The 24010-nt window shown below is 57.4% G+C and overlaps 2 protein-coding genes across 2 annotated transcripts; one reads left to right on the top strand and one right to left on the bottom strand.

Annotated features, from left to right (window-relative positions):
* Window positions 1–4858: 4858 nt before the first annotated feature.
* On the top strand, window positions 4859–17130 carry LRRC56 (leucine rich repeat containing 56). The gene is made up of 12 exons (XM_007949364.2): window positions 4859–4955; window positions 5592–5755; window positions 8100–8187; window positions 9910–9970; window positions 12907–13003; window positions 13099–13299; window positions 14036–14219; window positions 14685–14861; window positions 14944–15008; window positions 15361–15485; window positions 15632–15750; window positions 16826–17130. Exons 1-12 carry the CDS (start codon window positions 4859–4861, stop codon window positions 17128–17130), a joined length of 1683 nt encoding a protein of 560 aa, XP_007947555.2.
* Window positions 17131–17888: 758 nt separating this feature from the next.
* Window positions 17889–22590, bottom strand: LMNTD2 (lamin tail domain containing 2). Its single transcript, XM_007949363.1, has 13 exons — window positions 22526–22590; window positions 22278–22430; window positions 21317–21404; window positions 20976–21131; window positions 20686–20757; window positions 20466–20551; window positions 19887–20170; window positions 19445–19541; window positions 19180–19369; window positions 18958–19077; window positions 18689–18882; window positions 18168–18396; window positions 17889–18020 (listed from the first exon to the last, which is right to left on the bottom strand). The coding sequence occupies exons 1-13, from the start codon at window positions 22588–22590 to the stop codon at window positions 17889–17891; spliced, it is 1866 nt and encodes a 621-aa protein (XP_007947554.1).
* Window positions 22591–24010: the final 1420 nt, after the last annotated feature.

The following is a 24010-nucleotide window of genomic DNA, read 5'->3' as shown; positions in this document are numbered from 1 at the left end:
GAAGGGAAGGGAAGGGAAGGGAAGGAAGGAAGGAAGGAAGAAAGAAAAGGAAGGAAAAAAGGAAGGAAGGAAGGAAAGAAAAATGATATTAAGAGACATAAAACAATTGAAGGGAATGGATAAGAAGACAGTGCCCCTTGAGGAAAGTCGTCACTACAGTGCCAAAAATTGATACTGTTAATGTTTAACACAGTATTCCCTAAATACATCTACAGCCTTTTACCATGGTGACTGTTAATTGGGGAGAAGAAGAAATGATCAGACATTTGGGAGATTATTGTATACTCTTTCTGAACTGACACTAATTTGAAGTCTCCCAAACAAGTCAAAAGTGCTTCACCAGTAAGAGTACAGGCATAGGAAGATCAGTTGGTCAACAGTGCTTTCTCAGGCTCATCTCACAGCAGATCTAGTGAGTATCACAGCCCATACTAAAGTGATTCCCACAGTTCCAAAATGTATTATTGGAATAGACATACTCAGAAACTGTCAGAATCCGAACATTGTTTCCCTGAAATATTGAGTGAAGGCTATTATGCTAAGAAAGGACAAACAGAAGTCACTAGAATTCCCTGTATGTAGGAAATTAGTATAGACAATCTGAGAGTTATGAATGTTGGACTTATGTACAGCTCATAGTTACAAACTAAGCCCTGTGATGCTTACTATATTAAAAATTCAAGGTATATACAATGGTTCATAATAGCAAATGAGAATTACTTTGCAATGTGTATCAAAACATTATTATTATTGCTACTGTATCATTATATTTGGGAGCTCTGGTGGCATAGTGTCTAAGGCATTTGACTACTAATGAGAAGGTTGGTGGTTCAAACTCAGCAACCACTCCTCACAAGGAAGACTAGAAAATCTACTTCCATAGAGATACCACCCTGGAAACCAAAGGAGGGGTTGCTATGAGTCGGAACAGACTTGATGGCAGTGACTGATTTTTTGTATCATTATATTAAAATGTTTTAGTGTTCCAAAAAAAAAAAAAAAAAGAAATCATCCATGAAGAGAGCAAAAGGTCATTAAAATGACAAGAAAGGAAGAAAAGACAAGGGGGAAAAAAAAGGACGTCAGAAGAGATTCTGAAACTTGCTCTTGAATGGAGAAATAGCTAAAGTGAACAGAAGAAATGCTGAAATAAAGGAGCTGAACAGAAGATTTTAAAGGATGACTCCAGAAGATAAAGTATTATAATCAAATGTGCAACGATGTGAAACTGAAAGGGAAGAACACAGTTGACATGTCACACGCTGAAAGAACTGAAGAAAATATTCAGGCCTCACGCTGCAATATTGAAAGGTTCTTTGGGCAAAGTATTGAATGATGCAAGAAGCATCAAGAGGGCCAAAAAGAATTGGTTGATGTTCATCCATTTCAGGAGGTGGCATATGTTCAAGAACCAACGGTACTGAAGGAAGAAGTCCAACCTGCACTGAAGGAATTGGCGAAAAACAAGGGTCTATGAACTGATGAAATAGCCACTGAGATGTTTCAACAAACAGATGCAGTGCTGGAGGGGCTCCCTCATTTATGCCAAGAATCTGGAAGACAGTTACCTGGACAACAGACTGGAAGAGATCCATAATTTTGCCCATTCCAAAGAAAGGCGATCCAACAGAATGTGGAAATTATCAAACAATATCATTAATGTCACATGCAAGTAAAATTTTGCTGAAGATAATTAAAAAATGGTTGCAGCAGTATATTGACAGAGAGCTTCCAGATATGCAAGCTGGATTCAGAAGAGGACGTGGAACGAGGGCTATCATTGCTGATGTCAAATGGATCTTGGCTGAAAGCAAAGATACCAGAATGATGTTTACTTGTGTTTCATTGACAGTGCAAAGGCATTCAACTGTGTGAATCATAACAAATTATGGATAACATTGAGAAGACTGGGAATTCCAGAACACTTGATTGTGCTCATGAGGAACCTGTACATAGGCCAGGAGGCTGTCGTTTGAACACAAGGGGATACTACATAGTTTAAAATCAAGAAAGAGTGCATCAGAGTTGTATCCTTTCACCATATTTATTTAATCTGTTTGGTGAGCAAATAATCCGAGAAGCTGGACTATATGAAGAAGAACATGGCATCAGGATTGGAGGAAGACTCATTAACAATCTGCGATACGCTGACAACACAACTTTGCTTGCTGAAAGTAAAGATGACTTGAAGCCCTTACTGATGAAGATCAAATTCTACAGCCTTCAATATGGATTACACCTCAACATAAAGAAAACAAAAATCCTCACAACTGGACCAATAAAGAACATCAGAATAAATGGAGAAAAGATTGAAGTTGTCAGAGATTTTGTTTTATCGGGGTCCATAATCAACATTCATGGAAGCCGCAGTCAAGAAATCAGACACCATACTGCACTGGGCAAATGTGCTGCCAAAGACCTCCTTAAAGTGTTGAAGAGCAAAGATGTCACTTTGAAGACTGAGGTGTGCCTGACCCAAGCCATAGTATTTTCCATTGTGCGGTGTAGTAAGTTTCTTAGTGTGGCTTTTCTACCCATAAGTCTTTGTAAATTCCGTGGTGGAATTTGCTGTGAGCAACTGAGGAGCTACTGATTATAAAATTATCCACCTGGGGTATTTCTGTTGGGCACAGCACAGCAATGTTCTGGGAAGTTCACTCTCTCAGGTGCTTAGGATTCTGATGTTATGATTGGTTAGTTTGGCCACTGTGCCAGGCTCAAAAAGAGACCTCCTAGAGGCAGAGCTCTCACTCTGACTGCTGGCTGAGGAAAGGACGTGTTGCTGGGAAAGAGATGCAAGAGCCATGCATTGCTGAGTGAGACACTGAGGGACACGCACTGCTGGGCCAGACTGAGAAACTGTTGGCTGAGAGACAGTGGGCTGGGAGAGAGACTGAGTGTTTTTCCTGAACTTGAATTGTAGTCTGTGCTTCCCTAATAAGCCCCGTGATCTGTGAGTTCTGTGTGGCCACTGCAGCGAATTATCGAACCCAGGAGAGAGGTGATGGGTGCTTTGGGTGGAACAGTTGGTGAAAGGGCTGGAGGGAGGCAGCATGTCTGGCCTTGCAGTAATAGGCCTTGGGTTACTGCTGGTAATCCTGCCTTCCCCTTGTAGGGTTAGAGGAGGTCAGGAGATGTGGCCTCCCTGCCTTTTTAGCGCATTGCCTCATATGCATGTGAAAGCTGGACAATGAATAAAGAAGACCAAAGAAGAATTGAGGCCTCCCAGTTGTGGTGTTGGAGAAGAATGCTAAAAAGACTAACACATCTGTCCTGGAAGAAGTGCAGCCAGAATGCTCCTTGGAAGTGAGAATGGCCAGACTTTGTCTCACCCACTTTGGTCACGTTGTCAGAAGGGACCATTCCCTGGAGAAGGATGCTTGACACTGTGCTTGATAAAGTAGAGGGTCAGCAGAAATGTGGAAGACCCTCAGCGAGATGGATCAACACAGTGGCTGCAACAGTGGCCTCAAGCACCGCAGGGATGGTGCGGCTGGTGCAGGCCCAGGCAGTGTGGCCTTCTGTTGTGCGTGGGGTCACTGTGAGCTGGAAGTGACTTGGCAGCACCTAAAATCAGCAACAATGTTCTCTGGGATGTGGTGCAGCTGTGAAAAGGGGAATTACACTCACATACACAAACATTTGCGCAACAGCCACTATGTTCTGTGGTAGGCGCTGAGTCCTAAGACTGAGCAGGGCAAACCTGCCTCTCCCCGTACAGTTTGGCGGGGGTAGGGTGGGGGTGGTACCTCACTGCTGAGTGAACTCCCAGGCCACCAAACCTGTGTGCCACCTAGTCAGTAACAGTGATACCCTCTCCGTAAACATGTTTCAGGAGCTGGGCCGGGGCGGCCGCTGGCTAAGTGGGGTCTTTCTCTGCCATCCGTGCTGTATGGTATCTGAGCGCAAACAGAAACTGGCCAGGTGAGGCCCGAAGGACTCAGAGGATGACGGCCGGACGGCATTGCTAGATGGGGCGCCAGCTGTGAGGCGGTGCCCCCTCAGCCCTTCTCCTACCTCTGGCCAACCTGGCCTTGAGGTGGGCAGACACCCTCTTGCTCACAGTGACCCAAGCCCTAGGGAGCCCGGCCTCTGCCAGGCTGTGTGGGTTCTCCTAGTCCACGCTTCCTTTGTTCATTCGCTGTTCACACAATAAGCACATGAGCACTGAGGATGGGAGCCCAGCGCCGGACAAGGCTCACGTGGCTGACTTCCTCGGCTCACTGCTGTCCAAACCAAAAAAAACCAAACCCATTGCTGGTGAGTCCACTCCAACTCAGTGCTCCTAGAGCGCAGGGGGGAACTGCCCCGGAGGGTTTCCCAGCTGTCAGTCTTTACAGAAGCAGACTGCCTCAGCTTTCTCCCGTGGAGGATTTGGACCACCAGCCTTTTGGTTACAAGCCAAATGCTTAGACCACCGTACCACCAGAGCTCCTCACAGCTGTCGGGGGCCACCAAAAATAGACCAGGAGCAAACCATGAATGTGTCATTAGGCCAAGACCCTGAGGAAAGGGGCAGGGTGTAGGGAGGGTCATCCTGGGGGGTGCAGGGCCTCCTTGGGGTCTGAGGAGGAGCCAGGGTGGAGCAGGCTGGCCAGCAATGGGCTGGGCCCCCAGGGACACCTGGAAGCGGCCCATGCACAGCCCCACTTCCAGGAGTCAGTACAAAGCAGGCAGGCATGGGGCTCCTTTAGCAGAGGACAGGGGGCATGGGGATGAAGGAATGGGTTTGGATGGGTCCCTTTGGGGGTCCAAAAGGGACCCCAGCATTGCACACTTGCTCCTCTGCCCAGGTGGGTGAGGGTGAGTGAGGAGTGGGGGTTTCGTCCGGCTGACCAGGCCCTCAGGGGCAGTGAGCATGGCCAGAAGACTGACCCAACTCTCCTGCCGGTGCTGCATGGGGCTGCATGCTGCCTGCATGCCTGAATGTGTGACTACGGTTGGGCTGCCTGAAGGTGAGGGGCTCAGCCGGGCTTGAGGGGGCTGCCCTAAGACCCTGATCCTGGCTCCTGGCCCAGAGACCCCAGTCAGATGTGGATCAGAGACCGTAGTCAGACTCCCAGTGAGACCCCAGTCAGGACCCCAATTGGGAGTTGAGACTTTGTTTGACTGTGGAGCCCTGACCTGAGCCCATCTGTGGAGATTGGGGTCATGGCTGTACCCATCCCAGGGCCCCTGTAAAGACCACTGGGGAGGGTGTGGGTGTCCAGTGCCCAGCCTACAGTCCGACTCCACAGAGACTGGTATGGCGGCTTCTCTGCACAGCAGTCAGCTGGTCAGTGAGGAGCCCAGCTCTGAACCTCTGTCCAGCTGAGTAGGGGGTCACTCCTGGGCAGGGGATGAAGGAAGGCCTGGGCCAAGACTGGCTGGTAGCTGGGAGGTACAGGGCTGGCACTGGGGCCAGTGTAGCCTTTGGGCCTGGGCAGCTCCATGGTTGAGCTCTGTGGCTGGACTCATGGCCAGGGCTCCACGGTGGCCAGGCCCAGGCAGGGAGGGCTTGTCAGGATTTGAGGAAGACTCAGCCAGTGGGCAACGGGAGCCAACCAGAGACCCTCTGGCCACCCTGCTTTGCTCTTTGCGTTTCCCCACAGACTGGACAGAAATGGAGCCTCGGCCCAGCACGGCCCGCATCCGGGTGCAGGAGCTGAGCTGGCCAGGCCTGCACAACCCCTGTCCACAGAGCAAAGGTGCGGGCAGCCAAGGAGGCAGCCGTGATGAGCAGCTGCTGGGGGAGGACCTGTCCCCTGCCCAACTGGTGAGTGGAGGCCGTTTGGGGCACAGAGAGCAGGGCCCAGCTGGATTCCATCATGTTTGTGCATCAAGCTCTAGAGACCCCCTGGACCCAGAGAGAGGCCCCCACCCAAGGCACTGACATGGAAGACAGGATGACAGCCCACCAATACATGGCTGTGGGGAAAGGGCTGGCCAAGAAACGGTTTAAAACACAGTGCCCAGGGCACAGAAGGTGCGTGGTTTGTTCACGGAAACTCTGGGAAGAGTGTCCGGCAGACAGAGAGCAGTGTACAAAGGCCCTCAGGCAGGAGATGCTGCCCTGGCCAGGGGGAAGGCGAGGTTTGAGAGGCCCCATGAAGACACTGGCTTCACTCTGGGATAACAGGGCCCTGACGCGGCAGCGAGGGGGGACCTGAGGCTCCAGTGCGTCACCAGGATGTCGGACAAACTGGACAAGAAGTGTGACAGGCCAGGCTGCTCCAAGGCATCACTGTGACCTGGCTGTGGGCAGCAAGCCTGCCTTCTGTCCCAGCCTCCACTTCAGTCCAAGGAAACCCCTTCCAACATGCCTGTGAGGCTGTCATGGGGGAGCATCCTTGAGACCGGCCGACATCTGTCCTGAGGCAGTGTCCCCTCTGACGCCCCTGCAGTCAATCTTGACCACTCTAAGCCCATTTCTGTTCCCTTCCTTGGTGGGTTTTCTCAGCCACTGGGGCTCGGAGTGTCTTGGTATCAAGCAGCTGTGGCCACCCAGGGCTGAGAAGGAAGCTGGCCAAGCTTGGTGACACGTCCCAGGATGAGCGCCATTCTCAGGATGTGGTCCTACAGGCCGCTCTGCCTGGTGGACAGCTGGGCATGGAAGCAGGGCACCCCCTCTCCCGCCTGCCTCCTCCCAACACTGCAGCCAAGCACGGCTGCTGGCAGCCGCAACACTAACGCGTGTGACCATTGCTGGCAAGGGTGCCGACACACACTTCTGGCTCCTAGTGGGGAGTAAAGGCTCTGAAAAGTGACCAGCCCCAAACCCAGGCCTCTGCTAATCACAGGTCAGGGACCCAGGGTTCTGTGAGACAATATTTGCAAAACACACATCCAGCCACACAAAAGGTCTTTCCAAGAGACCCATGGGCATAAGAAGACCAGAAATTGTGTACCAGCTACTGTGGTGGGCAGGGCCTTGGCAAGGGAGGGAGACTGCCAGGTGGCCGCTGTCCCACAGGGCTGACACTGCTGATCAGCATCCCTCAATTAGACTGTGTCCCAGCCTCCTGGGGTGGCTGTAACAGATTACCACACTGGAGGGCTTGAGGAACAAGAGTTCATTCCCCCTCCATTCTGAGGACTGGGAGTCCAAGGTCAAGGTGTTGGCCATGTGATGCCTCTGAAGGTCCGAGGGACGGTGTGCTCCTGCCTCCTCCCAGCTTGTGGTGGCCCTGGCAGTCCTTGGCTGTCAGCTGTAGTGTCACATGATGTCCTCCTTCTGTCTCCTTGTCTCTGTCTCTTCCCCTGCTTCCTAAGAACACCACTCAATGGGATCAGGACCCACTCATGCATGGCCTCATGTTCACAGGTCGCAGATGCTTCACCTTCACATAAGGGGTCACCATCTTTCCAGCTCCAATAACAGTCACACCACTCCCACCACCCGGTGCTAAGTACATACCTGTACACACACAGCACATGTGCACACACATACACACAGAGACACACCCCCACACTCACCCACACATACCCCCACACATGCGGACATATGTGCACACACATACATACACATGTACACACGTGCATTATGCATACATGCAGATGTGTGTACACAATAAGGCATTTACATGCATGTACCAATACTGCATGGTACAGGTATGTGCGTGCATATAGACACACACATGTGAATACATGCATATGCATGCACATGTAGGTTAGGTTTTGTCATGGTGGCTGTTAGTTAGCACCACTCTGGGTCCCACCTCCGTTTGAGTCAGCTGTTGCCACAGTGATGGGGTTGTTGATAGACAAGCCCAGCACACAGTGGCTTACGGCCCAAGTATGTTCTTATCACAGGGTGGAAGCTGTGACCCAGTGGAGGGTGGTGGCACTGGGCTCCATGCTCCAGACTCTGCTGGGCTGCCCCGTATGTCTCCTTTGAAGCCAGCAGCTCGTGGGGCTTGCTCTTCTCCGGGGACGGCCTCACCCCCAAGCACGCTCTGCTCACAGCACACCCACTCCCACCTCACTGGGCAGAGCCCTGCACAGCCTGCCTGCCCCAAGGGTGCCTGCCAAGTCCCACAGCCCAGGCCTGAGTGTGGTTGGGAGGGGGCGTGGCTGAGGCCCTAGGCAGCCCCAGGCTGAGTGCTCGCTGGTTTCTGCAGCAGGCTCTGGCCCAGGTGGACGACCTGCGTATGGTCAGCATGCTGGAGATGTGTGTGGACACTCGCAAGAACAGCCTGGGGAACTTTGGTGAGAGCCCACCCACCACCCCTACCTCTCAGCCCCTGTGACCTCTGTGAACACAACCAGGGACTATTCTGGCTGCAAGCAGGCTGGCGTCACCGTGGACACAGTGGTCAGTGCCCTGCACCTGCCCAGCACTGTGCATCAGCAGAGGCTAACATGGTAACAAGTAAAATGACATCTTGTTATCATGTGCTTTTGAACCTTATTTTACAATGGCTTTGAGCTTACAGAAAAGTTGCAAGGACAGTACAAGCCCTCACTGTACGCTTTACCAGGTCCTATTGTTCATGGTTGGTCTCTTTGCTTCCTTTCTCTCCCCCTTTCCAAACTGCACACACGTACACATACAGCGCACATGGTCTTCACATGTGCACACACACAAACCTATGCACATGTGTATACACACAGTACATACTTGGTCTCATGTGCACCCACATGTGTGCACACAGACGCACATATGCATACACACAACACACAGTCTCACGTGTGTACACACATAAGCACATGAACACACACAGTAAAACATGGTCTCACATATGCACCCACACATGTACACACACTTGTACACATGAACCCACAAACTCACATGTAGCACATGTACACAGTACAGACACGTGCAGTCACATGTGTGCACACTACACAGCAGACATGTGCACACATTTGCACATAGCTCGTGTATATGCACACAGACGTGTGCACTTAGCACAGCACATGCATGTGTACACACATGTATGCACAATATACCGTATACACATGCACATGTGTGCATTCACTTGTGTGTATACTCAACAGTACACACATGCACACTCCTGTGCACACATACAGTACTCTTGCACATGTGTGCATTCATGTGTATACACCCACAGTACACGCATGCACCCATGCGCTCAGATGTGTGCACACACACAGTACACACACACACACGTGCACCCATACCCCCACTCAGGAGGCTGATATTTCCCTTGATCCGCACAACGCTCCCCCATCCGTGGTCTCCTGGGTGCGCTTCCTGAGAACAGGGCCCTCTGCACACACCCACAGTAATGACCCATCAGGACAACCTCACCACTGCCCCTTACCCATCTGTAGACCTTGTTCGAATTTGCAGCTGTCCTAGGGAGTCTTTTAAGGCAGAGAAGGGTCCCCAAGTGTCTCTGTTCCCTGACTATGCCGTCATCCCCAGTGCCCTGCCCCCATGCTTGGCCATGGAGCTGCGGGCTCTTCCACTTCCGTGTCTACCCCCTAGGGCTTAGGGACTCTGAGTCACAGGGGTTGGTGCCCCACCCTACAAAGTAACTGGTACCTTGAGCCCTTCCTGCAGACCAGGGCCACACAGGGCACGCTGGCACATGCAATGCTGATGGAGGCCACCATCTGGGCACCCGTGATGCCAGGCGATGGGCGTGGAGGCGGCTCAGTGGGGCGGCCCATTGGCCTTGTCCTCTTGGGTGTGCCTTCTTTGCCCTGCCTGGTGCCCCTTCATTCAGGCTGCAGAGGTGGGGATTATGGCTCTGAGGGTGCCAAGACCAGGGCAGCCAGAGGAGGCCGTGGCCCTGGGAGCAGCTACACAGGGCCGCCCTGTCCCCTGCAGGGGCTCCTCTGGCCCAGCCCCTCCTCAGCCAGTCCAGGTGGCATCCCCAGAGGACAGAATGAATAAGAGTACAGAGGGGACTAGGCAGAGTGGCCCAGGGGCTCTGCCACCAGCCTCTTCTTCCTGTGCCCCAGGTATACACCTGCCCAACCTGAGCCAACTGAAGTTGAATGGCAGCTGCCTGGCCTCTGTGAGGTGAGCATCCCACCTTGGGGTCCCTAGGGAGGGGTCCTGCAGGAGTGGTGAGTCCTCAGTAGGGGGTGGGGGAGGAGTTGGGATGAAGAGTCCCTGGCACCCTGATGCCGCCAGGAGTCCTCCATTCCTGTCTCCCCGTCCCTTGCTTGCCCGAGTGACCACTAATTCCTGAGTGGCACATGGAGGAGTCTAGGACATTCCCACAGTGCAGGGTATGTCCTGGGGGGCTGGCCTGACCTCTGATGTGTCCTCCTGGCTCCGGCTCCTGGCCTGATGTTCAAAGGGGACATTCTGGGGCCCTGATGATGCCCACCATTCTTGAGGGTTTTTTTGAGTCTGACTGGTACATGGAGTTCTTGCACACCCCCCACCCCAAGATTGGCCAGAGTAAAAACTCAAGGAAGCCCCATGAAGTCTGCAAGGACCCACAAGGGGGGTCCAAAAGTCTCTCACTGACCTCCAGGCAAAGATGGCACCATAGTGAGGAGCACTGAGGGGGGTCTCTGGTTGGCACCGCAGAGTAGCCAAGGCTTCAGTGAGTTACAGGCATCCCCATACCAGCACTGTAGCCTGGCTGGGAGCCAGGAGTGAGGACACACTGTGTCCCCCACCACCTATGGCCAGCAAGAAGAGCAGATGGACAGAGGAGGGCGCTGTCCACAGGGCCACTGCCTGCTGAGGCCAGACCCATAGCCAGAACCTTCCTGCTGAAGAGAAGCCGGACCTCCGAGCTCACGGAAAGCAAACAGCAGCAAAAAACGCTTGAAAAGCCCCATGCCATCACACTCATGTGTTATAATTAGTAACCACATGTCCACAATTCAAAGCTCAAGACAGTTTAATGTTTGTGCCATCTCATCAGGCAGGAAAGAACCAGAGTTCACTAAGCAACAAAGCAAGCTTCTTAGGAACACCGAGGCTTCACATGCAAGGCCAGGGCAGGGAGCTTCCAACCAAAATTCTAGAAGTTTCTCCAGAAGTTTTAACAGGGCTCTAAGTCACTGTGCTCGGTAATGTCAGATGCAGTGACTGAGCAATCTGTCACACAATCTGTCCTTAAATGTCCTCTCCTCCCTTGCGCTACGACTTCTCCATGAGCTTCAGGATGGGGTCAGCAGAGCACAGGGAGATCAGGAAGTGGAAGTGAACAAAACTGGCCCTCACTGGGCGGCCTGGAGCGGCTCTGGCTAAAGCATTTAGCTACTCACCAAAAGGTCGGTGGTTCAAACCCACCAGCCACTCTGCAGGAGAAAGATGAGGCAGTCTGCTTCCCTGAAGATTGACATCCTTAGAAAGCCTGTGGGGCAGTTCTCTGTCCTCCAGGGGCACTGTGAGTTGGAATCCACTCCACAGCAGTGGGTTGGGTTTGGTTGGACAGCCTCAGACCTAGAGAGAACGTGCAGTTTGAAAATCACACCAAACTGCAACAGGCCCTCCAATGGAAACTGAATTGACAGTCAGTCAAGATTTGGAAAACAATCTTTCTAGAGGATTACATACTACTTTAACAGAGATGATAGTACTTTCTTTAGCTTAACAAAATACACTAATGAAAAGTTATCATAGTTGAGGGAACCGTTGAGCTCAAGGAACAATAAAGTATCTACGTGTACAGTGAAGACTATGACAGAGAAACAAAAGGAAGGTATCCCACCTGAGACAACCCCAAACATCACATCAATGCCAAAAGAGCAATCAGATCCAACTGTGTGCAAGTGTGCTTGTTCTTCAGTAACGGCAACAGTGACAACCACACCCAACTTCTAAGTCCCAATGCCCAAGAAGCTATCATCAGAGGCATTATGCCACCTGCATCATGAAAGCGAAAAACCAAAAACAATCAAAAGGGACTCATAGGAAACAGAGATGGGGTGGGGTTCCCAAGGAACCTTCACTTAATATTATTGGAGACATGGAAGGAGATATTGTTGCCATAAAACAAGAACAGTGTGCTATGAAAAAGGACCAGAGAACAGCGACACGCTCTTGGAAATTAAAAGTATGATACCAAAAAACAAAACGAAACTCACTGCCGTCAAGTTGAATCTGACTCATAGCGACACCTCCTTGGGTTTTTGAGGTGGTATCTCTACAGAAGTAGATTGCCCAATCTTCCTTCTGAGGCGTGGCTGGGGGGTTTGAACCACCAGCCTCTGGTTAGCAGTCAAATGCCTTAGGCATTGCACTGCCAGAGCTCCTAGGTTGGAAGAGGAAGGTGATGAAATCTCTCAGAAAGCCAGAGAAAAGGCAGAGAGATGAAAATAGGAAAGAAGAGATAAAGAGAAAGTAGACCAGTCTCAGAGGACCAACATCTGATGGCATGAGCTCTGAGAACAGAGAAGACACCAAAGAAACAACATTCAAAAATACCCCACAGACAAGGACCATTTGGAAGGACATGCAACCACAGGCCCACACCCAGGTCAGGAGATAATGCGACAGCCAAGCAGAGAGGATCCTGACGGGCAGAGGTGGGGACCTCTGGCCATCGTCTGCAGAGGAGCAGAAATGGGTGTACAGAGAGGGGAAATGGAAGGGGTGAAGGCTCAGCTCCCTCCACAGACCCCACTGGGGAAGGAGCATTCTTGCCCACCCCCAGTGCAGTGGACAGTAGCTGGGGCTGGGCCAAGCCACCCAGCACCTAGCAGCTCCCCATGGCCAGGCCCAGGCCCTCCAGGGGTCAGAGAGGGCAGAAGGCACCCTACTGCTTCCATGTCCAGACCCCTCTCCTAGCCCTGACCAAGACGCTGCAGCAAAGAGGGAAGGCAGGTGGCCTGAGGCTCTAGAACCCCTTCCTTGATCTGGGGGCCTCCACAGCCACTGTCACACTGCTCCTGCCCATCTCCCTGGAGACAGGCAGGCTGGCTGTGGGACACAGCCCGGCCGCTCCCCTGCACCCCAGGACTGCACTGACCACTCCCCTCTGCCTGCTGCAGAGACCTAGGCACATCCCTGGGCCACCTACAGGTGCTCTGGCTGGCTTGCTGTGGCCTGCCTGACCTGGACGGTATCAGCTCCTTCCCAGCCCTGAAGGTGAGTGCTTGGTGCCCAGGCTGGGGGAGGGGCGCGGGGCGTGGCCCCAGCTGACACCCTTCCCTGACACCCTTCCCATCCCTATGCTGCCCCAGGAGCTGTATGTGTCGTACAACAATGTCTCAGACCTGAGCCCGTTGTGCCTGCTTGAGCAGTTGGAAGTGCTGGACCTGGAGGGCAACAGTGTGGAGGACCTGGGCCAGGTGCACTACCTGCGGCTGTGTCCGCGGCTGGCCACGCTCACCCTGGAAGGCAACCCGGTGTGCCTGCAGCCAGGCCCTGGGCCCTCCAACAAGGTGCATGGGACGGGGAGCTGTCCTGCAGCTCCAGCCCTCAGCCCTCCCAGGCCTGGGTACCTGTCCACTCACCTGAACTCTACCAAGTTCCACCCAGCCCCAGGACCTGACCGGAGGCCTTCCCAGGGCACAGCCAGTCTGCTGCCCCATGAGCTTTGTGTCCGTGGCACCAGCGTGGTGTCTTCAGCCACAGACCCCACACCACCCATGAGCACACATCACTCCCCACATCTCCGCCCTCAGCGGTAGGGTCTACACAGAACTGTGTACACACACGCCTGTGTGCACTCTTCTAGGACCACCCACATCCTCTGAAGGCCCCTGCTCACAGCATGGGGAAGGACCTCCCCACACACCAACTGTGCACACCCCCAGGGAACACGCATCGCCTGTCCCCAACCCCAGCATCCACAATACGATGGTCCCTCAGCACCTGAGCTCACACCATCCATCCCCCAACCCCACCTGGCTTCTGTTCAGTGATGCTGCCCATGGGAGGCTGTGCCTGAGGTCCACCCAGTGCACAGCACCCATCCAGCAAGGTCAAACCCCTGAGCTCAGGGAAGCTCTCCAGGCTAGAGGGCCCATTGCTCCTAGTGGTTGAGAGCCAAGAGCCTAGGGCTCCTGCAGGCCCTGGCATCTGAGACTGACCACAGGCATCCCAATCCTGGCTTCCCTGCCCCATTCAGGTCTAGGGGATGGAGCCAGGACCCAGGCCTGCCTCTCACCCCTGCAGGCACCCCAGGGCTACAACTACAGGGCAGAGGTACGGAAACTTATTCCCCAGCTGCAGGTCCTGGACGAGGCCCCTGCCACACAGACGGGTCTGCCAGCAGCCGGGACACTGATCCAGGACCGACTCCTGGTGCAGCAGGCCATCAGGGAGGGCAGCGTCCTCGATGGCCCTCTGCCCGGGCTGGGTATGCGGCCACACCCAACCCTCCACACGGCACACAGCTGGCCTGCAGGCCCCACCACCAACCCGCAGTGGAGAGGTCTCGGCGCCCCGCCACCCCCCCCAATGAAGAGAAGGTCTCCACACCCCTCCCAAGGAGAGGTCTTCATAGCCCCCCAACTTTTCAGGGGTTACGTTGTGCACTCCCCTGCCCGGTCCCCAGAGTCTGTCTAGGCCATACCCTCTCACTTGGGCAGCACCTGTTGGGGCCTGGTCTTGTCTGGGCCTCTCACCCCTCAGCCAAAAGAGAAGGGTCTGAGCCAAGGGTCTCTGGAAGCAGATGGAAGCTGAGGCCACAGCTGGCAAGCCTGTCTCACTGGTCCTTGGGACACACAGCTTCTGGGGGTCACTGGCCTGCAGACAGTGGGGTGGGTCTTGGGCTGCTCCTGTTGCCGTAGGCCTCAGTGACCTCCAATCCTGACCTCAGCAGATCGTCCCCAGGGAGCTCCCATGTGGCGATTAGGCCCCATGCTGTCCCTGCCCAAGGCCCAGACCCGGCCCCCCAGACCCTGGCCCCTCTCCCTACTGCTTCCTGGGGGCCCTCTGCCAGAAGGCCTGCTGCCCGAGGACCCGGCCCCAGCAGATGACGCTAGCAACCTCACGCATGGTAACTGACCCTCCTTGGCCTGAAGCCAGCCCTGCAGCCCTTAGCCCCTGACCCAAGCCCAGGTCCACACACTCTTCCCCAGGCACCAGCCACGTACTCTGTGGGAACCCCACCAAAGGCCTGCGGGAGCGGAAACACCAGTGCCAGGTACAACCCACTGCTCGTGGCAGCGTCCAGGGCCCCAGTCCCCCGTGGATCAGTATCTAGGGTTCCACACCACCTGTGGACCAGTGTCCAGGGCCCCCTCCAGACCTCCCCTAATGGATCAGCAACCAGGACCCCAGTCCCCTCCCATGGGCCAGCATCCACGACCACAGCCAAGGTTGTAGATCCAGGCTGAGGTCCAAGGTCTCTGTCCGGGCAGTACAATGGCCTCTAGCCATGCTGGGCCTGGGGCCTGTCTCCAACCCCCACCCAAACCGAGTGAGTCCTTGCAACTCCAGGTGACTCCCCCCCATCACAGGCTGTAGCCCCAAAAATCAGCCCTCTCCCTCCCCAGGCCTGGGTGCCTGCACCCCTGGAAAAGCTGCCCAGCCAAAGGGCTGCCACAGGACCGGATCCTACAGACTGCCCTGATCTCCTGGCCTTGACCAAACTCCGCACCTGGAGGGAGCTGTGCCTTCGGTGGGTGCCCTGCCTAGTGGGTGGAAAAGCCAAGGGCTGCCAGGCCCCGCCCAGTCCTCCTCCCCCCATGGCTGAAGGATTTGCCCCTGGGGCAGCTCAAGGCAGCAGCTCTTGTCCTCTCCCCACTCCAGCCCCCTCCCCTGTAGACACCAGGAATCCCCAAAGGATACGACAGCAGCACCCCAAGGTCCACCAAGGGGCCCGGAAGCACAAGACGATAGGGCTGGGTCCCAGGCTGCCCCCGGGCCTCCCAGCCCAGACCCAGGTACTGAGTCTTCCCCCCAACACCCTCCTGGGGATGGGGCCCCTTCTTCCTCAGAAAGGCTGACAGGGAGATCCTGTTCCGGGGGTGGGGGCTCACCATGGAGGGAGGGGCTGCACTGAGCAGTGCCATCACTGCCACTCCTCCTTTCCCCCCTCATCTTCTGCATCCCTCACCCCTCTCCACTCCACCCCTCACCCCCACCCTGCTCCACAAAATCTGGTCTGGTGGATCCAAGAAAAAAAATTCCAGAAAAGGGAGGTGTGAGCAGAGTTGGGGGCCAGCTCATGGATGGGGATGCAGGATCAAGGCAGGGGGGTGCCTCACTGAGGGACCATGGCTGCTGAGTGACATCAGCTTAAGTGCTGCAAGCACAGGGCCTTCAGGACCTCACCTAGGTCTGCTCCCCAAAGGAAAGCCCCCCACAGGCGGCAGGGATGCAGGCTCTCAGCGTTGGCCAGATGACCATCTCCCATGGGTCAGGGAACAGGGTGGGCCCACTGTGCTCCTGGGGTCTGCAGCCCACCCTGGCTGGGACTGGGGAGTTGGAGATGTGGGGAGGGATCACAGAGGTGGAACGAGAGCAGGCAGGGCCAGGAGGAAGAGGTGGCTGGTCTGGCCAGGAACAGATGCCAAGGTGTCCTGGCTCTGGGAACACTTGTGACCACGCTGCCCAGTCGGCATAGAGTAAGTTCCAAGACCTCACTCTACAGAGGTGGCTTAGGAACTGGCTCCAGGCCACCAGTCAGGGACAACGGGGCCCAGGCTTAAAGGGCTCCCTGCCTGCCCTAGAGGTGGACAGATACTGGTGCAAACAGTGAAGTCTCAGATCTCGTGGACAACACAGGAACAGAAGGGGTGTGGCAAAGGGAAGTAGGAGCCTGGGAGTTTAGAGGGTGCTGCCCCGGGAGCCAGGAGGTGGGAGGGAGGCCCTCCATCTCTGGCTACTCCTGCCCTCTCACCCCCCCCATCTTCCCACCACCTCCTGGCCCGGTGACCCCCTTCATTGGCCTCGGGGGCAGGGCTTGGGGTGGGCTTGGGCCTGGGCTGAGGGTCTGCCTACCTCCTTGCTTTCCAGAGCTCTCTAGGGCCTTGGGCTGTAAATTGATCCCCTCGCCCCCCAAGTACCCAATGCCACCGGACTCAGGCCCTAGCCCCTGGGGGCCCACAGAACAGCACTTCAGGGGGCGTCGGCTCAGAGGCCTGGGACAGGGGGTCGCAGCTGTGACTGTCCTCAGAGCCCTGGATGTGGCCTCCGACCAGGGCCCAAGAGCCCAGGGGCACTCTGCGCCACAGCGAGTCTCGGATGCCGCAACTGGACCCCAAGGCCTGCAGTGCATGCTGGCCCCAGACCCCATCACCCTAACCCATGCCCATCCTTAGTGGAAACCCCCACCCACTGCCAAGCTCACCTGGACCAGGACAAAGGGACACCTGTGGCCATGCGGCCTGGACTCTTGGTGTGTGAGGGGTGGGGGGAAGCCTGGCTCCTGATGAGGCTCCCTGAGGACGGGAACCAGGGGGTGGTGATGAGTCAGCGGGTGGCAAAGACTAAGACTGGGCGGGGCGGCAGGCTCCCCTCAGCCGCCCAGCTGCCTGCTGTGGTTGCACTTGGTGAGCGCGGCTGCGGCTGAGGCCGGCATGAGTCGGGTCTTGTCGGGAGAGCTTCGCATGGCAGCCTGCACTGCGGACCTAGCTGCCCTCCCCTGTGCGCCCCACCCTCGGCAGCCCCTCCGACTGGCCTCTGGGATTAACTCGGGTTCTGAGCGCTGAACCCTCGACGACCGACCGCGGTGGACCCGGTGCCCGACGCTCACGGCCGGGGCGTGGCCAGGCCTTCGGTCCCAGCCGGTTTCTCCACGCGGGGGAAGGCCAGTGGAGCGGGACGCACCGGCGACCAAAGGAATCATTTTGGATTCTCAGGTGTGCAAAACTGTGTTTTACGCTGTAGGCAACGCTAGTTCAATAAATTATGGAGCGGACGCCGCCCGCCTCCTCCGCCTTCTCCCGCGGCGCGCGCTGCCCCCCGAGGCCCCACCTCCCAGCTCTCCGCCCCGGCGCCCAGCGCTGCACGCCCCGGCGCCGCCGCCAGAGTCACCGAGACGGCTGGATGAGCGGAGACGAGTGTATTCGCGCGACGCTTACACCCGCCCGCACGAGTCCGCAGTGATGGGAGGGCAGCACAGAAAGCGGAAGCCGAATCTGCTCTGGGCGGTGCGCTGGACCGACAGGGCCACCATGGGGCAGCTCCGGTCCACGCCCTTCCGGCACACCTGGGAAGGGGCGGGCCTGGTGAGGCGGAGGGGCGGGCCTGGTGAGGCGGAGGGGCGGGCCTGGTGAGGCGGAGAGGCGGGGCGCGGCGGCCAGGGGCAGGGCGCGGTGAGGCCAAGAACACCCAGCCGCACTAGGCGCGTTCTCACCCGGACCGTGTTCTCCTCCCTGGCCTGGCTGTGGTCGAGGCCCGGCCTGGCCTGTGTGCGGGAGAAGGATGGCCCGCGTCCTGCCAGCCCCGCACCCCTCCGGGCCTGCACGCCCTCACCCGGGATGGTGGGCAGGGGCTCCAGGGTGTCGGCACCCTCGGCCCGCCCCAGCGCCTCTCGCGGATGGATGGGCTTGTTGGGCCTCAGGTGGGGCAGGAAGACCTGCGTCCTGCTCGGGTGATGGGGTCCGGAGGGTCCAGGCCTGCCTGGGAGAAAGGGCAGGCCTAGAAGGAGAAGGCGAACCCTGGAGAGGCGGGGGCAGGGCCCGGGGAGGTGGGGGCCAGGGAAACGGTCGGGGTGAAGGGGGTAGGCCTGGGGGTTGGAAGGGCGGTCCTAGCCAAGGCCCAGTTTGGACCCTGGAGGCGGTCCTAGCGGGAAGAGGCCTGGACAGCTGTGGGCAGGATCTGGAGGAGGCTCAAGGCCTGCAGGGAGGCGCCCACCAAGGACCACATGTGCCCCACCTCTGCCTCCAGCGCTCCGCCCAGGACTTCCGAGCACTGCCCTTGTGCTGGGGCCGAGACTGGCACCGCCGCTGGCAGGTGTCAGCGCCCGGAGGGTCCTTGGAAAGAGGGAAGCGGTCGATGGACAAGTCGGTGTCGTCAGAGATCTTGGAGACAGGGGTCACACAGTGCGGGGCCTGATACTCGCTAAGGACCTGCAGGGCGTGAAAGGACCCCGGGTTCACTCCTGCCCCTAGAGGCTGCTCCCCTAGGCCATGGCCCACACTCACCTCGCCCTTGGGGTTCAGCAGGAGGGTCACAAAGCCACGGCTGGAGTGGTAGTAGACCGACTTCCTGCCCAAGGACTCTAGCGGGTGCTTCTTGGTGCTGCTGGCCCCCTCACCCCACACCTGTGGGGACCGAGGACCTGAATGAAGGGCTGCGGAGAGGGACGGCAGTCAGGGCAGGGAGCTGGGGAGGGCTGGTGGGTTGGCGGCACACGGGGGGCGCACCGTGACATGGTGCAGCGGCTTCAGCAGCGTCTCAGGTGGGAAGCGGTACATGCACACAGGGAAGTTGCGGACAAGCTGTTGCAGCACGAAGCCGTCCAGATTCACTGTCTCCTCCAGTGACTGGTTAAGGACACGAATGAACTTCTCACGGCGGTTGACAGCCACAATCTTCAGGCAGGAGCCTAGCAGTCTGCAGGAGGGGGCACTGTGCCGAGACGCCAGCCCAGCCCACCCCTACAGCTGCCAGGTCCACCCAGCCCCTCACCTTCTGCGGTACCCAGAAGGCAGGTTGCTGCAGTCTTCAGTGGCCTCGGATGGCAGGATGATGTGTTTGGGCTGGTCCACGAGGGCTTTTCTGAGATCTAGGGAGAGGAGGCCTGTCTGCGATGGGAGCCCCCTCTGTAGGGCTGCCTGAAAATGGACTCTGCGGCCAGGACCCACCTGCAGCACCCTGAGCGTCCACGAGAGGGGGCAACGCCCATGATCAGATTGGAGGCCTAGCGAGCTGGAGGGGCACCCCTAGTACTTGTGGGCAGGGGGCAGGCCAGGCTGACCACAGCCTCAGGGTGCCACTGCTGAGCCCTACTGCCCAAGCCTGGGAAAGTCACAGGACAACAGCCTGCCCCGCCACACATTGGGAATCGCAGCCCTGCCTGCGCCGGAGGGCATTCCTGGGGTAGTGGGAGCCAGAGATCCGCCCACTGCACCTGCAGGTCCTGTGGGCACATCTGTCGTGAGGGTCTTCTCTGCCTCGGTCCGTTTGAAGGAGAAGTGGGGCAGGTCTTCAGGTGGGTGTCCTGTTACCTTCTCCACAGGAGAGGGCCTGGACAGCTCGGAACTTCTGGAGTCGGAATCTGTGGTCCCGGAGCTGCTGGAGTCTGACAGGGGCAGGGCGCTCCACCCCACGCTGTTAGTGTGGCTCTGCATGTGTTCCAGGGGTGACTTGGAGTCCCATTCGTACTGCGGGGGCTGTGGTGGTGGCCGTGGCTGCCTGTGGGCCAGGCTCTGCTTGCTGGGTTCTGGTTTTGGCCCCAGAGAGCCAACTCTGTCCCACCACCACCACGCCCCCCAGGACAGGTGGGAGCATACCAGTTTGTGTCTGGGTACCTGGAACCCAGCTGCAAGCCCAGGGCAAGTGCCCTTTGGCTGGTCCTGAGACCAGCACGGCTAGGTTTTACAGATCAGGGAACTGAGGCTGGGAGGGTTTAAGCCACACCAGCAACAAAGGCCAGACCTAACTCCAAGACCCTCCCGGTCCCTGGGGGGCCTCTGGCCCAGCCAGTTACTTGTGCTCTGAGAGGGCTGCCTCAGTAAACAGGTTGGGGTACCGCTGGGCGACACTGTTCCAGTCCACATCCTTCAGCTGGAAACCCTGGCCAGAAAACAACAGGCACGTGGCCCTCCCCACCCCCACCCCCTGATCCCTTAGGGCTCAGAGCCCTGACAGCAGGTTGGGGGTGGGAGCCTCCCTCACCTCCCCAGCGGTGTGTGGGGGGGCTCACTCACCTCCCCACCGGTGGGGGGCAGCTCACTCTCAGAGGAGTCACTGGGGTCCATTAAGGTCTCTGCTGTCACCACCTACAAGAGGGGGCCAAGACCAGAAGGCAGAGGCTGGGGAGAGGGGCATCCCTCCCCCCACAGCACCTCTCCCCCTAGACTTCCACGCTTGCTGAACAGCAGGTGGGCCGGACCCCAGGGCACACGGTCCCTCCGCCCAGCATAAGCACCGGTTTGGAGGGGGCGTGCGCTTGATCCAGGGAAGGGCGACGTGGGGGCGGGGGGGGGCACTGGCTCACCTCCATGCTGCCGGTCTGGGACCGCAGAATGCGGCCCACCCAGGAGGAGGCGGCCAGCCGCAGGAGGCAGGACTTCTGGAAGGCCTGCAGCTCCTCCTCCAGCTGCTGCAGCGCCTGCGTGGTCTGCTGCAGCCGCTGCTCTAGCTGCTCCTTCTCCTGCTTGGGGGCGGGGCTGGTGGGCGGGGCCTCCGCCCGGCCCGCCCTCCCCAGCCCTCCCGGCTGGGCCAGCCGCTGCCTGGCCTCTGGCCCCACCTAGCCCCTAAGCCTGACCCTTGCCTGGTCCCTCACCCGCACAGCCCTGCCGCTGACCGCGCTGGGTCCCTGCCGGCGAGCCCCCTCACCAGCTGGGCTAGATTCTTCTGCTCGTTCAGCTCCAGTGTCAGCTTCTGCACCAGGTTCTGTAGGACCTTTTCCTGATTTCGGGAGCTTCTGGGAGGAGGCAAGGAACCCAGGTAGAGCCGCAGTTAAGGCATTCGACTGCTGACCTAAAGGGCGGAGGTTCTAAGCCATCAGCCAAAGATGAGGCAGTCTGCTTTTGCAAAGATTTCAAACCTTAGAAACCTTACAGGACAATTCTACTCTGTTTTCTAGGGGCGCTGTGAATCGGAACCTACTTGATGGCAGTAGGTTTGTTTGTTTCTTTGTTTTGGGAGGCAGGCTGGATTTCAGTGTTGTTGTTGTTATGTGCCATTGAGTCGGATCCGACTCATAACGACCCCTCCTGGGTTTCCGAGGCGGTATCACTATGGAAGTAGATTGACCCTTCTTCCTTCCGAGGAGTGGCTGGTGGGTCTGAACCGCCAGCCTTCTGGTTAGCAGTCAAGTGCCTTAGTCACTATGCTACCAGAGCTTATACTCAGCAGTCAAGAAGGGGGCAAGAGAGGCCTTTTCACTGCCACAGAGCCCGAGGACCAGGGTGCAGCCAAGCTCCTTGGCTGAAGGGCTGGGGCCAGGCAGGTTCAGCTCTTACAGGTTGCGCTTAGGTGAGTTCCAGGTGGGGGGCAGGGGCTGGGTCTGGCCCTAGGCAGGGACCCCCATCTGGCCAGCCTCTGTAGGCAAGCCCAGGGTTAGGGTCTGAAGCAAGTTCCTCGTGTATTGACTTGTCCAGGATTAGAATGGAAGCAGGGTCAGGCAAAGACTAAGTCTAGAAGCAAAGACCAGGATTAGGGTCAGGACTGGGCTTCCATTTGGAGACCTAGCTGGATTCAGTGGTTGGGGTCAGACAGAATGTAGGAGGTGAGGCCAGAACAAAGGTTAGGGCTGGAGCAGAGGGTCCCTTTGGGCTGGCACTTGGCTCCTGACCTGTCTGGGGGAAGCCCAGCGACCTCCTCCAGGATGTAGTTGTGCCGATCATCCCGGCCGCTCTGGACAGCCCACCGAAGGGCCTGGATCTCCAGCTCCCGCTGTCCCCACAGCAGCCGTAGGGTGCGGGGGTCCAAGGACTCAGGGGCGGCCCTGCAAGGCCAACCCCCCACCTTCATCAGGGCCTGCCTTCTGGGTAGCTCTGCCCGAATGATGACCACATGTTCCCCCCAACCCTACTTCCTTACTGTGGGTTGTTGGGGAAGACCCTTGTGGCCTGGGGCTTGGTGTCCTGCTGGCCTGTGGGAGCCATGGGATCCTGTGGTGCTCCAGCCGGAGGCCCTAGGCCACCACACCCCGGCTCTCTGCTCGCCAGAGATGGGAGAGCCTCTTCAGCTTCTCTAGTGGCCTGGTGAGACTCAGGAGCCATTCTGCATGTTCTCGGGAAGCTAGGAAGTGGTGGAGCCAGAGTCTGCACTGAGCTCTCCAGGGTGTCACTCAACCCAACAGGACACCGTCCAGTGTGTCTCAATATGTCACCTGTGTGTGCTCATGATCCTGTCACCCTTGGCCCAGCCCTCAGCCTATGTAGCAGGGGCTCTCAGAGGTGCAGGCCCTTTGTCCCTGGAGCCTGTACTCTCATGCCCCCCCACCAGGCCCAGGGCCCCACCCCCAACACTCACCTGAGACCTGAGTGCCAAGCAAGCCTGAAAAGGGAGGGGCTCTACTTGTTGTCATGGATACTGGCACCCAGCAAGGGAGGGGCCTTTTGTTACCGGAAGATTCCAGGGCCACTCCAGACCAGGACACTCAGTGAATTCTGGGCCTACTTCCTCCTGGGGAGCCAGGCCAGCCAAAGAAGCCATGAGAGACTGAGCCGCTGCCCAACCAACCTGAGCAGGTTAAGGGGACCAGAGCAACCCACAGGCCCTGTCACAGCCAACCACTCGACCCTAGTCTGGGAGAGGCTCCCACAGCCTGATTTGGGGATCAATGGCCATTGGGGGCATTGCTGTCCTGTGAGTGTGTACCAAGTGTGGGTGTAGGTGTGTCCTCAAGCAGGTGGGACAGCACTCCTGGGAATGTGGACCTCACTGGGGTGGATGGGGGGGCAGCTGGGGCAGGACCACGCTGAGCCTTCCTACAAGGCTCTGCCTTAAGTGCCTAAGTGGGTTGCACTCACCTACGGGAAGCCTCACCTTCCCCCAAGCCCATCTCCACACCCTCCTGACCACTGGGCCACCTCACAGAGCCAAAGGTTCCGGTAACTGTGAGGATCGCTGCCGCAGTTCCCTAGACCTAGCCCCCACCCTTGACTTTGACTGCTCAGGTGGGGCCTCCCTGCCCACCCCGCACCATAACCAAGAAGGGGCTCAGACTGCTGCAGATCCACACAGCCCCCACCAGGCTTTGAGGAATTCTGGCTGCCTATTGGGTCTGTGGACCACCAGCCCGGGAGGGCAAAAGGAGGTTTCTAATCCGCCTCTCGGTGTGCCCACAGGAGGGAGGGCAGGGGCCACCCCGCCCCAGGGCAGTCCTGAGGGAGGCGGGAAGGGGTGGGCGAAGGAGCTCAGACAAAGAGCCCAGGGTTTCGTCCCAGGCTGCCTCGGGCAGGCCTCCTCCCCCACCAGAGCAGTCCGTCTGGCTGGAGCTGAAGGGAGGTCGACCGCACACCAGCCTCCGCCCCAGTCCCAGCCCACCTCTCCTACGGGCCTGGAGCCTTCTGCGTCCCA

This window comes from Orycteropus afer, unplaced genomic scaffold (genome assembly GCF_000298275.1).
Source record: "Orycteropus afer afer isolate SDZICR_OR568_19922 unplaced genomic scaffold, OryAfe1.0 scaffold00244, whole genome shotgun sequence".
Taxonomy (NCBI): Eukaryota; Metazoa; Chordata; class Mammalia; order Tubulidentata; family Orycteropodidae; genus Orycteropus; species Orycteropus afer.
Note: the sequence above shows the minus strand (reverse complement) of the source record. Positions and strands in the feature narration are given on the sequence as shown.

What these genes read in the sequence shown, in the direction of transcription:
- LRRC56 (XM_007949364.2), top strand. Translation starts at nt 4,859, where the DNA reads ATGGCCAGAAGACTGACCCAACTCTCCTGCCGGTGCTGCATGGGGCTG. An exon ending in ACCTGTCCCCTGCCCAACTG is followed by an intron (nt 5,756 to 8,099) that starts GTGAGTGGAGGC and finishes TGGTTTCTGCAG; the next exon opens with CAGGCTCTGGCCCAGGTGGA. An exon ending in AGCTGCCTGGCCTCTGTGAG is followed by an intron (nt 9,971 to 12,906) that starts GTGAGCATCCCA and finishes TGCCTGCTGCAG; the next exon opens with AGACCTAGGCACATCCCTGG.
- LMNTD2 (XM_007949363.1), bottom strand. Translation starts at nt 22,590, where the DNA reads ATGGCTCCCACAGGCCAGCAGGACACCAAGCCCCAGGCCACAAGGGTC. An exon ending in AGAAGAATCTAGCCCAGCTG is followed by an intron (nt 21,132 to 21,316) that starts GTGAGGGGGCTC and finishes GCCCCCAAGCAG; the next exon opens with GAGAAGGAGCAGCTAGAGCA. An exon ending in TGTGCCCACAGGACCTGCAG is followed by an intron (nt 19,542 to 19,886) that starts GTGCAGTGGGCG and finishes TCCTCTCCCTAG; the next exon opens with ATCTCAGAAAAGCCCTCGTG.